Genomic DNA, 15,066 nt, shown 5'->3' with positions numbered 1-15,066 from the left:
TCGCCCATTGTTGTTTCAACTGCCTTTGAGAATGTCTTTTTAAGAAAATAGGCTTTGAAAGTTGCAATGACTGTCATGTCCATTGGTTGTAACAATGATGTTTTATTTGGTGGGAAAAATAAAACCTTCACATGCTCACATAGATCATTAAGAGAATTTGGATGACCACGAGGCTAGCAGCCTTGTGGCGTGAGCATGATTTTGCATGGTAAATTTAATGGCTGGTTAATCAAAACTCTTGCCGCGTATATCAAGGGATTGTCGCAATTAATTTTCCCTCGATAATCAAATCCGCGTTAAGCAAGGGATACCTGTATTTTAATAGGTGATCCACCGAATGTTCATTACTTGTATTTCATTTTATAACTGTTTGTAACACTGAAGATGTACTATTAGTTTTAGTATGAAATATCTGTACCTTATTAATTAAAAGTTATTACTGTGGTCTTACATGTTCCTTTAATAACCTAAAAATTACAACATTGCATATGACAAAATAAATAGAAAGTCATTCAATTAAAATAAGGAATAACGGAGTATTAAAGAAGGAAGAATTAATTTGTCTGTACTGTATGTGTACAGACAAACAGATATAGTTCTGGCAGAATACTCGCAACATGCATGTATCCAAATGCATCCAGTGTTAAAAACAGTTGAATTAGATAAACTAATGATGAATATCTAATTCAAAGAAGACATTGTTCTTCGTTTCTCAACCATTACAGAAGATGACTTTGAATGAATTAGTTGATTAATTTTCATTAATCTTCCTACGGGGAATAATTAGTCAGATTAGTATTAAGTTTTGCAGAATGAATTTTAAAAACTAAAAAAATCAAATAATCTTGGTATATCTTAAAAGATTAAGAGAGTTTAAGAGTGGCTAGGATTGTCCAATAGGTTTACGAATAATGTAAGATTATTAGTGACAATGTATCTACTTTCCTCCATGTGGTAAAGAGGACATCCTGGTGATGTTACTTGCCCTTTTTGGTTTTCATCTTTGATTGTTCTTCGCTCTACTTTTCCAGTTTTCCAGACTATCAACACCGGGCTCCAATACCTTGACACCATGTTTGCCATGTGGACATCTGGAAAGAAGGATCCTGGTAGGTGCACACTACTTTATCCTCTCCTTCACAAGATGTGCAGTTTTGGATGATAACTTGACTAGCAGGCTTGGTGGCAAAAGTCATGGTATTGCAGTCTCTTTCCTTGTGGTGTTAAAAAAATGGCATCTGAATAGCCTTGGTGTTTCACATCTGAGCATAGTCATTACTTGCTGGATAGTGGGCATCCGTAAAATAAGTCATTCATCCTCATGTTTAAAATATCAATGAAATATCACTCTGCTTTATCCAAAAGAATTTGGAAGGGATGGCAGGATAATAGTGAAATTTAGACAGTGAAAAATATGTAGCTGTGCTTACATGTAAGCAAATATAAGTGATATAATCAGATTATTATTATTATTACGTGACACCTCCAGGGAGTCAGAAGACTCATTGAGAGAGGACAACTATTCTACATCTCTCTGTCTCCACCACTCAATCCACCAACTACACCAATGCCATCTACCACCACTACTGGTATTTCCACAGACAATTGCAAACATCCCATAATAATCCCACCAATATAATATGCCACTGGATATCTCATTACACCAAAGTGAATAAATTTACATTCACTAATACTGAACTAATAGCCATTTTCACATGCCCACAGCGGGATTCAAACCCGCAGCCTTTTGGCTGGAGAGTGATATGCTAACCACTGGGCCTGGTTGGCCGAACGGTTAAATGGATTCATCATAATACTTTGAACTTTGCTAAAGCTTTTGACAGGATACAGCATGGAGGGCTATTGCATAAACTAGAGAATATGGGGTTGGATTAATAAAGTATTAGTGTGGATAAGAGGATGGCTAACAACAGATATCAAAAAGTGGTATATAGGGGATGCAAGATATAAGGTGACCAGTGTATACCCCAGGGTTTAATCCTTGATGCATTGTTATTCAAGTTTTACATCAGTGACATTGAGATTTAACAGGAAACATACAACTGTTTGCTGATTATGCCAAGATAGTCAGGGCAATCAGAAATGCAACTGATGTGCAGGACTTGTAGAATGATTTGAATAGAATTGTGGGCATGTGAAAATGGCTATCAGTTCAGTATTAGTGAATGTAAATTTATTCACCTTGGTGTAATGAGATATCCAGCGGCATATTATATTGGTGAGATTATTATTATTATCTCCCTATACTGCAGGGAGAACAAAGAAATGCTGCCACCTATAGTGCAGCCAATTATACCAGAGACAAAATCAAATGATGAACTGAATAAGCAGAAAAATACAGGTGAGTCCTATAATTTGTAGGCATACAAACGGCTACAAGGTGATATTGCTGCTCCCGTTTTTATAGTTTTAAAGTGGTTCTAACTCCTGTTTTTAATTTAAAAGTATAGTGTCCTTCATCATGACAAGTATAGTGTCTATACTTGTCATGATGAAGGCAGTGCTATATAATTCACAGAAATCAGCTAACTAGAATCCAAATTTTGAGTGCTGAAAATTGAATTTGGTGTGGATCATGGTCACCAATGAGTGAAGAACGAAGGATGTCGCTACATTTGCTCAAGGGAAGAAGGTGAGTCATGAAGTGCAACAAGTGCCTGAAGGATCTATCATCCGATGGAAATCATATAATCTGTAGGAAATGCCTTAGGAATCTTCACTTTACATGTTCCGGCCTTTCAGAAACAACCTGGCAATGTAAATCCATTGCAAAATGTCTATACTGCACAGAGAACAAAGAAACGCTGCAACCTACAGCGCAGCCGATTTTGTCTCCAGTATTAATCGGCTGCGCCGTAGGTGGCAGCTTGTTCTGTCTGTTCAGTTCATCAGACAATGAACTGAACAGGCAGAAAACTACAGATGAGTCCTATAATTTGAATTCTTTAAATATATTATTAGAAAACGGTTTAGAGACTATAAATGCCAGCTTAGTAGATCTTGTCGAAGAACTCTTTGATAAGTAAAACAAACAAATAACAAAAAAAAAATTAGCAAAATATGAGGATTCGTTAAATGTAATCATTTAGCAGTGGAAGAAGCCTTACAAACTGTAAAAGACATCAAAATTAGTGTTAACGTACTAACTGACAGGCAACATAATTTGATGAAAAAGACTCCGAACTTCATCAAGAACTTAATTCCCTAAAACTACAATACGAACTTTTAAATCAGCAACAGTATAAAGATCTTGTGTCCTAAATGGTCTTCCTGAAACTGAACCTATAGAAAATCTTATACATAGTTTTAAAGTTAGGCCATGCAGTTGACATCCCCCTATAGCATAATGACATTTTGACATAATGAAATCCTTTTATGAGATTGTCTCATAAAAGTCAGCAGACTGAAAAAATCAGTTGGCAAGGGCTTGAACACATCACAAGGCAATGCACCAATCTTCCTATCTGAGTATTTAACATCATTCAACCAGAATCTGTTGTACCAAGCAAGAAAAGCAAAATCAGAAAACATTATCAATTTTTGTGGATCAGAGATGCCAAGATATTCTTGAGGAAGTCGCAAACTTCAAAGTCAATACAAATCAAAAGCTCAGAAGATATAGATAGGCTGCCACAGTGAAAACAAAAATGAATGTGAACCATCAGAGAAATGTAATAACACCAGAATATATCAGCAATTGTACTTTTGACTCACTCGATGCATGGAAACAACACACACAGTTCAAATGAGAGGACTCTCCATCCTGCATATTAACATCAGAAGCATCTGAAAACATTGGTTTATGTTACAGGCTTATCTGAAGAATTACACTAGTGTTATTGATATTGATCCTAACAGAAGTATCCATTACTAATGATAAAGCAACTGCCTTCCAAATTCCAGGCTTTCAACAACATAGATACTGCCTCTAAACAAAAAGAAGGGATGGAATATTAATATTTATCGAACATAAATTAATAGCAAAAGAAACTGTTTATCAGTTTTGAGCATGCCGAAAATCTTTGCATCGAAATCATTAATACTGCCAGTCAACAGCACCCCTTAGTACTAAATGTTATTTACAAGTCATCAAACTTAAACATGATTAAATTCTTGCATGAACTCAAGTTGCTGGCTTTCATACTGAGAATTATGCACAACTGAATACCTAATGATAATAGGTGATATAGACATAAATATTGCAAACGAAAACCATAACAACACTGTACAATACCTAGATATGCTATCTATGTATAACCTAATACCAATCATAACATTATGTACTAGAAAAGAAATAGTCGGAAATGCTATCACTGCTTCCTGCTTAGATATAAACATTTGGGCACCACCAAATAATTACACTGCAGCAGTCATAAAGTGCAAAAGTAGCAGACCATTACTTCATAGCTCTAAACCTGCACACTAAGACAATATTCATGCAATGCTCCACATATGAAAAGCAAAACAATAATAGACGAAGAAATAGTCAACCACAAAATAAGAAAAATCAACTGGAAACACATGGCAACACCAGGCTCAATAGATACCTTATACAACAACATTAAACTCACTGGATGAAATACATAAGAAAGCCAGAATCCTTGGATAACACAAAACTTAATCCTAGATATACACAGAAAGGACATCTGTGGAAACAAAGCAATATCCAAATAACACAGCTTTAAAAACTGAATATAAGACAATAAGGAATTGTCTTATAATGCAAATAAGAAATTCAAAAAGAAATTATTACAGAGACAAATTAACCTCTCCAGAAAATAACATGAAACAAACCTGGCATCTGATCAATGAGATGCTAGATTTTGCTCCCAATACCACTGCCTCTGAAACCATGAAAGACACTAAATCCATCAAACAACTAGCAAATGACTTTAACCAATAATTTGTAGACTCCATCCAAGAACTACAGAGAAATATCCCTCCAATCTCAAAACGTGATCCTCCAGTTTGCTTGTGGTCTAAGAAAAACGGACATTATGATTCCCAACCATAAAAGAAGCAGAATACAACAAATCAAAAGAAACAAAGGCCCAGGAATTGATGTTTTTTAAGACGTAAGGATATCAAGCAACATGCAACTAGCCTAGGTCCTATCCTACTAAAATTAATAAATAAAATATTTAAAACCAAACAAATACCAAGTATGTTGTTAAATATATTTTTTTTATATTTTATACTTAATTTTAGTTGTTTCTTAAATCTATCCTTTCTTACTTAAACCTTCTATCAAAATCCTACTGGCTGCTCTATTGTTATATATTTATCTTTCGTTATTTATTCTTTCTTCTCTTACTTTAAGCTGAAGATTACCTACACAATATTTTATTTTAACTACCGTATAGATTCAGATTATTGCAGTCGTGACCTAAATCTATATTTTATATTCACTCTCTAAATCCTTCCCACCAAAATAGGTTCTATTTTTATAAGTGGTAATTTGGAATCGTAATCAGGCATGACTCAGGTTCAGGTAAATATGACGTTTATTGGAATATCTAAAACACAATACAAAATTCATACACTCAATTATGCTCAATACTAAATAAAACTCAAACTAAGAGATTAACACATTCCAACTAATTAAAACTTATAAGGCAAGCTAAACACAGTAATTACACATTGGGATATAAAATAAACGATGTTAAGTTAAGCATATTCCTTTCAGTAGTATTACTCGTAAGAACAAAACTAACAACCATTCAAATGTTACTGAGATACTAAATTCTACTTTTCTTATCGCATCAAGTTAATCCTATCACATACAAAATTACAAAAAGATCTCTTCTAAACAATTCTTCTTACTCACAAACGAGGTTAATTTTCTGATTAGAGACTGTTCGCAGAGTTCCTTAGAATAAAGTTCTAAATTTCACAATCGTAAACAATCCTCTTTCTTCTAATGAACATTCATACAAAATTAGAGCAATTACACCTTACCGACTTTTTCCGTGTCGTTCTGCACCACGTGTTTGTCTGGATATTTCTCATCTATTTTGGCTGTCTATACGCCAACGTAGGGGTTACACTATCTTCATTCTTTCTGCCGGAAACAGACTCAAAATCTTTGCGTTTCAGGAACAACTCGATGGGGCTTTTCAGCGACGGCTTGATTCTGCTAGGACTGGAATTTTTACCTTCAGCTTTGCATAGAATCCAGCTTCATTTCTTTACGAACGCTCGCTGCCCGACATCACAGACCTCACCCCCCCACGCGAAACTGCCCGCCAACTTCCGAACCACCCAACAGGAAAACGATACGACAAGAGATCAAGAGAATCTCTGTGTTCCAGGCTCAACCCCCTTTTATACTCCTATAGAGCGCCCTCTTTTTCAGCCCCTTTTTTGCACACGATCCTTAATAATTTCATCCTTTGGCTTATCCTTCGTTTCTACAACGCTGATACACTCGGATTCGTGGAATACATGGTAACGTGATTTTCCGAATAAGCTATACCCGCCAGCGTTACGCTGTATGCGTGTAGCCTTAGGCCTTCCAGGAATTAATACTTAACGGCTTTATGATGACTCACAATAGATTTTACATAGCTTAAGTAAGGCTTAAGTTTAATTCACATTATCCCTCTTTTTTAAGACATACAAAATGAAATCTCAAATTAATCACAATAGCTTAAATATAAGGTGCTTAAATTGAGAATACAAATTTTTACATAAAGTGAGGAAGTTTCACTTTTAATTACAACTGATGTGCAGGTATTTCTCTATGTTTACAATTTTTATATGTTAGACCCTAAATGAATGATTTCTTTCTAAGATTCTTTCATTTAGGGTCTAACAATATTGAAGATGGACATAATCACACCGATATACAAACATGGAAAAAGAAATTTAATCAATAATTACAGACCCATACCAATTATCAATCAAATTATGGAACAGATCGTACTAAGGAAACTCGCGATGTATACAGAGAACTTTCATATTATCCTCAAAGCACAATACAGTTTTCAGAAAAATAAGGGAACAAAATCTCTATTGGAAGATTTTATGGACACAATTAATACTACCTTAAATAAAAACAAAATTGTCATGGTAGTCTTTATCGATTTGACTAAAGCATTTGACACACTCGCACATCAAACCTTATTAGAAAAGCTAAGACATGTTGGAATAGATGGTCCTCTGCACAGGTGGTTTAGTAACTACCTCTAAAATAGTAAACAGATCACACGTATCGGGTCAAACCACAATAGAGAGCTACCAGTAACCTGTGGAGTGCCACAGGGAGCTGTTCTCTCTCTCCAACTCTATTTAACATTTATATGCATGATATTAACCAGTTACCTCTCAAAGGCAAGATCTTCCAATATGCAGACAATACAGCTATAATATCCATCCATAATAATGCAATCATGGCCCAAACAAAATGCAGCATGACATAAATCTGCTCATTGACTGGCTCACTAAAAATTCCATACACCTAAATTCTGACAAGACAAAATTAATGATATTCAGAAATCCAATGACTCAACCAGTTGACAATATATATATATATATATATATATATATATATATAAAAAAAACCATCCAACATCCACTCTCCAACATGAAAAAACATACAGAACAGTAAAACCACTACCATCACTCAGGCTTGAAACAATACAACACCTTGGAATTTACTTCGATGCAGATATGAACTGGAATAGCCACATCTACGAAACAAGATCCGAACAATAACTGGCAAACTCTACAGGTTAAAAGATATTGTTCCCACCTGCCTGAAAACACTAATATACAAAGCACTATGCCAAAATATACTAAGATATACTATAACAACATATGCATTCTGTGCATGCTGCAAACTAAATAGATTAATATCATTACAGTACAAAATGATAAAACTTATCTTTTGGGAACAAAGAGACAATAATGGCTTTATATACACCACAATGTCAGAACACAAAATACTAACAGCAAAACACTTATGTCACTATGCAGCTATGCTAAAATATTTTGTTGCCAACTACAGGACAGCCAGAAATACATACCGTATAACAAGACCTCAGACAACTAATTATATCACATATAATAATTATTACGGAAAGGCCACTTGAAGCTTCTACTTCCCCGACATGTTAAATAAACTACCTTTTGAATACAGGAACCTTACAAACTACAATAGCCTGAAAAGAGCCTTAAGGACATGCTATGAACAAGAAATACGTACCCTACACACCTTACAAACTTAATGAAACACAATATATTAATTCAGGCTTTCCAATTCAGTGATTCATCATGACATTCGAAATTATCATGTGTGTATGTATGTATGTGTGCGTCCCTGCGTGTGAATGAATTTCTCATCCTACAGCAGTAGTGAATATCAGCCCTATCAAACATTAGCCTACGTCCATCACAGCAGTTGAATCAATAAACAATAAATAACCAATGTCATCCTTAGATAAACTACTAAAAAGCTTTGAGGAATCAAGCTGAGACATTACATCTCAACCGAGATCAACGCAAAGAAAAAAATTCATTTATTACATTTAAGTGCCATAGTTTAAGCGCTTAATTATATTAAAGCAAAAATTGTAAATGTATGTAATTTATTGTTGTATAAATACTGTAAAATGTAATCTTATTCAACTGGAAAATTTGTATGAATTTCATTGTTCTGCAGCACTTAGTTGAGCTTTGTAAAATAACATGCTGGAATGTCGCTTAAGATGTTTATTGCATATATGTAAATATTTTGAGATCAGTTATTGCATAACACTTCCAGGGAGTCCAAAGACCCATCAATGGAGGACACCTACTCTACAACTCTCCATCTTCACTTAATCTACTAACTACAGCGAACCTCATCATCTACACCAATGCCATCTATTTCTCACCACCATCACTAGTATTTTCACAGACAATCGCAAACATCCATGCCTAACGGCAGGATTCGAATCTGCAGCCTTTTGGCTGAATAGCAGATACGCTAACCACTCGGCCAACCATGCCAGCTGAAAGAAACTGATCAGGAGCTAGTGATCTTGGAGTTTTAGTAGATAGGAAGTTGTAGTTCAAGGACTATATAGCAAAGATTGTAAATACAACTCAGAGGAAAATTTCAGTGCTCTAATAAGCTTTAACATGTAACAATAAGGAAGTAATTTTGTCTCTTGGGACTTTGCGAGTCCCAAAAACCAAAATGACACTACTACTACCACCACCACCAACAGCAATAGATTTTTTGTCTGTAAATGGAATAAAAAAAAACCTGAGTTTCTGAGGGAAAAAAGCCCTGTTATCTCCATATAAGATCAGCCGACTCACATATTGAAAAATTCGATGTAAAGATTCCTCTTGTCACAATAAGAATCAAACTCGAGTATTTTCACTCAAAAAGTGTAATGTCACATTGTTTCTAATACATATAGATTTTTTTTTTCTTTTCTTTTTGTATATACTTCCTGTAGGTATACATATCAGCTTGCATTTTCAGTTTAAAAAAAAAAAAAAAAAAAACTGACAGTGCAAGCACATAATGCCATGAGAGGTTTAAATTCATATTAGAATATCTTAAAAAAAAGAAAATAAATAAAATATCAGGCAATACAGCACATATACACAAAAGTAACACTTCACTGAAACTTATTTTTCAGATCTCTAGATAAACATCTTTTATAGTTGGCATAATAAGAAGCATAAACACATTTTTAGCAGACATAAATGTCATATTACTAGCTGTTTATCATAGGCTTTTTTTAGAATGGTTTGATTTATACACAATGTGTCTTTGAAAATGGAATATTGATGTTTATTTCAAACAAAAAGATTACCATAATAAAAAGAAAGTGGTATTACATTTGACATCAAAAGCATAAAGAAAATATTGCACGTTGTTCTTTGTGCCTTTGAACTTACTCCAGCATAGTTTAATTGGAATACTTCTGATATAAGAATGGAAATAATTTTTTTTTTAGTGAAGTTACAATTATAAATTTTTTTTCTTAAACAGCCTACACAAACAAACAGTACTTGGAACATCATTCTGGTAGTGAAACATAGAACTAAGCAGCTCAAAATTTTGTAATTCAGTTATACGACGACTCATTTAAGTGATGTTCATATGATACAAAATTCACTCTGTGTGTGTGTGTGTGTGTGTGTGTGTAAACACATACCTCAATTACAAATTTTCTGGTCTAGACAAAGAATAAATAACCTGCTAGTATAAAACATATCATCACTTAAGCAGAAAGCATGACAACATTAGTAGTATTATTAATATATCTAATTTCATTATTTGTATTTTTATATCCAAAAATTTACATTAAAATTATCTTGCTTTTCACTAATTATATATAGTCTTATATATATAATTCACATATTTTATATAATGTTCCATATATGTATAGTATTTTTATATGTACCAATGATTTTCAGTGGCCCTTTATAATTTCAGTTGAACTGGCTATGATTATGGACCGCTTGTATGGAGGTGTTTGTTATGCAGGGATCGACACTGATCCTGAACTTAAATATCCAAAAGGAGCTGGTCGAGTTGCATTTTCCAATCAGCAAAGTTACATTGCTGCTATTAGTGCACGGTTTGTTCAACTGCAGCATGGGGATATTGAGAAACGAGTAAGTCTTGCCAAATAAATATGCTACAGTGAATCAGAAATCTTTTTTTTCGACTTGTACTTCCTTATTCATTGTTCTGTAGAGAGTTGGTCTGAGATTTGAATAATTGAACAAAAATTTAAGAATGTTAGATAGCCAGTTATCTTTCTGTTTGTCAGAAATTTTCATAAGTATTGTGCTTGAGATACCTCCCCCCCCCCCCCCCAGTTATTATTGTTTAATATTGGTTTCACATTTCACAAAAGTAATTTCTTTCTTTGGCTTTATTTGTAATATGGCAGCATCTTATGCAATTTATGTACAACATAAAACAGGAGTAAGTTAATGTTTTAAGCTGCAAGTACATGAAATGCTTTTCTCTCTTTCTTTCTCTAAATCATAAATGAAAAAAAAAGGCATTTCCTTTTGTGGGAGAGCGATGAATTATTAGCTTACTTTGTAAATTAGGCTCGTTTTTTTATTATTAATTGCACAATAGTAAAGTAAGAATTGTATTATTTGACTTACATAAACATTGACAAGATTGGAGTTAGCAAGCATTTTTTTCCATTTCATTGTACTAGCTAGTTGTCATGCTGTTATCATTTGTTTTTAGTTTCAGATAACCATTAACACATAGATCATTTTCTTTTTTGTTTTCTCTAGTACATTCACTGTAATGTAGTGATAATAAAAACTATATTAGGTACCTAGCAAAATAACTGGACCCATTGATTTGAACAAAGTACCATTACAATGCAGCATCCATTCTTTGATTCCTTTAATGCAAACCAGTTTTAAGCTGTTTTTCATTATAATTCTTGTTTAGTTGATGGTTACATTCTGTTTGATAGTAAGGAAGGATCTATATAGGTGAAATTTTATCACCTATATATATCATAAACTCCATATTGCATTATCAATAGTCCAAGTACTCTTGATATAATAATAAAAATTCATTTAATATTGTAGCTGACATTGTCAAATTTCAGTTATTGTGTATCGCATCTACAAAAGGTTTTTTATCTATTGTACATTAGTACCTACAGTAGATGGGCTAAGGAGTTAAATAATTTAGGGATCCTCTGTAGAGACTAAACATGGAACTGTTCTAAGTGATAATACTAACAGTGAAAAAAATTGAATAAATCTTCCTTATTAACTAAAAACCAAAAGTTTTTAGTTCTGAAACTAAAAGGTTTCGGTGAAGAAGTGATAGAGGTCAATTAATGTGAAGAGATCTGCACATGCTGATTGTAGCATTCAGCAAAATAAAATTTTGAAATTGATTTTTTAATAAAAGTGGGAATCAGACTGGAGATAAAGTTACATCTTTTTTGCATGGAATTTAAGTTGGTAGTAGTTAATTTGCTAGTTTCAAAGATCTGATTAGTTCACTGTGAATCGCAGGTTCAAGAATGTTTTTACTATTCTTTTATAGCTCTCTGAATTTTATTGATTCCTCTTCCCCTTTTTTTAGTATTTCTTATGAGTGGTGGATGAGAGCTCTAGCATTGGATCTTAACAAATATATAATCTTAATAAAAATATATTCTAGAAGTTCAATCTGTTTATTCTAACATTTGTTCAGAATGTTATTTTCATCATCTGGATAGGCTCACACAGAGAACTGGAATAATTGAATTATTTTAACAGACAACACCATAGTTAAAAGTGTTTACTCTTGAGCTTAACAGACAGGACATTACCTTGCCTTGATATTCTTCTAGAAGTACCTGAAAATAAGATTATGTTGTTTGGTATTCAAAAAATCCACCAACATCAGTAGATTCCTCCATGTTTCTTCTCATCATCACTCCTTTAGAAACATTCCAAATTAAGGGACAGATCACACATCACCCAGCAACATAGAAAAGAGAAATAAAGAACTTGATTACTTGAACAATAATCTTTCCCCCTAGGGGAAGGATGGATATGGGTGCAAGACGAACACCAAGATTTTGCAAACATTCCCCAATACATCCTGGTTATTTATTGATGTATTGGGGAATGTTTGCAAAATCTGGTGTTCGTCTTGCACCCATATCCATCCTTCCCAGATATGGGTGCAAGACGAAACAAAATGTCAAAATTTCTCGGATTCTCTGAAGTCTGACAGCCTCTGAAAGAAATAGTCTCATCTTTCCCCTCAATAAGCCAAACATCTAAAAGATTCACTGTTCATGCCACATTTGTTATGCTGGTCAGATGAGGACATTCAGAGAAATATATGCGAGAAAAATTTTTAAATGTTGAAAAGAAAAAACATAAATATGATTTCACTTTTCACACAAGTAATGAAAGCCAGAAATTTTTATATTAAACATAGTTTTGTCATAAAATTGAAAGAAAGCCTCCAAATTCCAAAATGCTATATACTCCTGCTCAATGCAGGAGAATGTAGCATTTTGGAATTTGGAGGAGTTGGTCTTTGTTAATCAAAAATCTCACATTTACAGACCTTGGAACACTTGCTTATCATATGTTATACATTTCTCTAGCTGTTTACTCTTATAAGCAGGATCCTGATGAAATGTGCTTGTCAACACATGAAACTAGGTTAAGCTACTGTATTTTAATAAGGTTTTTTTTTTTTAATATAGTTTCTCATTATGTAGTCATTATATCAGAATTTTGATTTACTTCACAGAAATCAAACTTTCAGAGGATTCATTTGTGCAAATATCTTGTGGCATTGGCCTCAGTTTTGTTCTCAAAATAACAATACTTTCCTACCAGTGCATTTCATTTGCATTTGTTTACTTTTTATTTATAATCAACTTTTTTTTATGTTAATAATCAAATTTTGCCTTCCTCATGGTTATTATATTGGAGGCACTGTCCTGATGCACAGCCCCAGATTGGCCCCAGTTTCAGGTTCATTTACAAAGTATTTTTCTTTCAAGATTCTGTTATAATTAAGGCACTTAATCCAGGTCCTGCTTTTATGAAATTAGCAAACTTCCTCTACCCTACCCCAATCTAGGTCACTGATTTCTTAGTCCTTAACCAGTACTCTGTACTCAAGCCTCTTGAGAGACCTATTGTATTCCCCTTCTTCACAGTTATTTTTAACTCTTTATAAAATCATATGCCCTTCTCCACTTCATTATAAATTTAAAAAAAAATTATATTTGGTGACATTACTTAATGCTGTATTCTAATGTTTTTGTCTAATATGTAGCTATGCAATTTTCATTTTAAAAATAAAAATTTGCTATTCCATAATATGTATAATATATATAAAAATAAATAAAATAAAATTTATAATTTAAGAGGCATGTAACCACAGTAAAATAATTTTCAAAATTAATTTTTTTTAAAAATTGACTAATTTTTGTAGTTTTTAATGGCATGGCAAATTTTGCATCTCAGAGCATTTATCAGTGAAAAACAAGTGCTTGTACCTTAAAACTATAATGCTGCAAGGAACTCTGAGATTAAAAGCATTTAAGAATGCATTTAAAGAAAAAAAATGTAGTGAAAGCATTTTCCTATGCTTTGGGTTGCAGTTGGGATTAATTTGATATATAAAGCTGTAGAACTTTATTTGATTAAACATTCATATTGAAGATACTCCAGTGAATAATTTAGAATTATCAAGAAGAATTCTATAGCTAGTGCCTAATTCCTATGTTTGGTGCCGACCATATTTATGTGATCTTGTAAGCTAAATGTAGTTCTAGATGTTTAGAGATCTGTTTCTCAGTTAAATGGCCAGTTCAATAAATAGTCAGTAAATACATGCATGGGGACAGTTTTTTTTAAGAGTGCAGTAATTAATAAATTTTGTTCATATCTTTGAAAGTAACAGGTGGACCTTCTTTAGAATTCTGGCAACATATTCTTCAGACATTTCATATAAGGAGTTGGGTTTTCTTTATAGCTCTCCTTGATCTGATGTTTGGTGGGCGGGGGTATCTTCAGAGTCACCAGAACTACTACTACCTTTGTTGTGCATATCCATTGTGAAATAGATCCTCTAAAGCATTTCTTCAACAAGACATCTCAATGTTCTTAAATGACCTCAAGTGACAAAAATAAAAAATTTTCTCCCTTGTCTGCCATATCAAGTGAAACATGTGAGAGAGTTATTTGCCACTTACTGTCCTCATTCAAAAATTAACTGGCATTTATCAAAAGGCATGCATATGCAGTTTGTCTTACTGCAGTCATGTTTTCTGTTCCGATGAAAAAGCAGAATACTTGTGCTTAGAAAAACATATATGTAGTTTGGTCTGGCATCCTTAACAAAATAAAATACTGTAATAATCTCGGAATGAGAAGTAAAGGCCAAGAGTAAGAGTAGCAGCGCAATAATGTTTCACAAACTGATGTTATTCTCGAAAATTTCATTGGCAGTAAAAAAAACTGTCAGTTCTCTATTGATAAACAAAAGAGTAGTGAAATTAAGATTACTCCATATACTGAAATGTTAGTTAGATA

The 15,066-nt window shown here is 33.3% G+C and overlaps 1 protein-coding gene across 2 annotated transcripts in view; it reads left to right on the top strand.

Moving 5' to 3' along the window:
* Window positions 1–15,066, top strand: part of LOC150107267 (cytoplasmic polyadenylation element-binding protein 2-like) — a 267,241-nt gene that overhangs the window by 237,623 nt on the left and 14,552 nt on the right. For both annotated transcript variants that reach the window (XM_090391770.1, XM_090391771.1), the window contains exon 8: window positions 10,460–10,641. In XM_090391770.1, the coding sequence (XP_090247896.1) occupies window positions 10,460–10,641 (182 nt within the window). The remainder of the gene's footprint in view (window positions 1–10,459; window positions 10,642–15,066) is intronic.

The sequence above is a fragment of the Typopeltis vanoorti genome, chromosome 4 (genome assembly GCF_054136105.1).
Source record: "Typopeltis vanoorti isolate ZY-2024b chromosome 4, IOZ_Tvanoo_1.0, whole genome shotgun sequence".
In the NCBI taxonomy this organism is placed as follows: Eukaryota; Metazoa; Arthropoda; class Arachnida; order Uropygi; family Thelyphonidae; genus Typopeltis; species Typopeltis vanoorti.
This window is presented reverse-complemented; position numbering and strand designations above follow the sequence as displayed.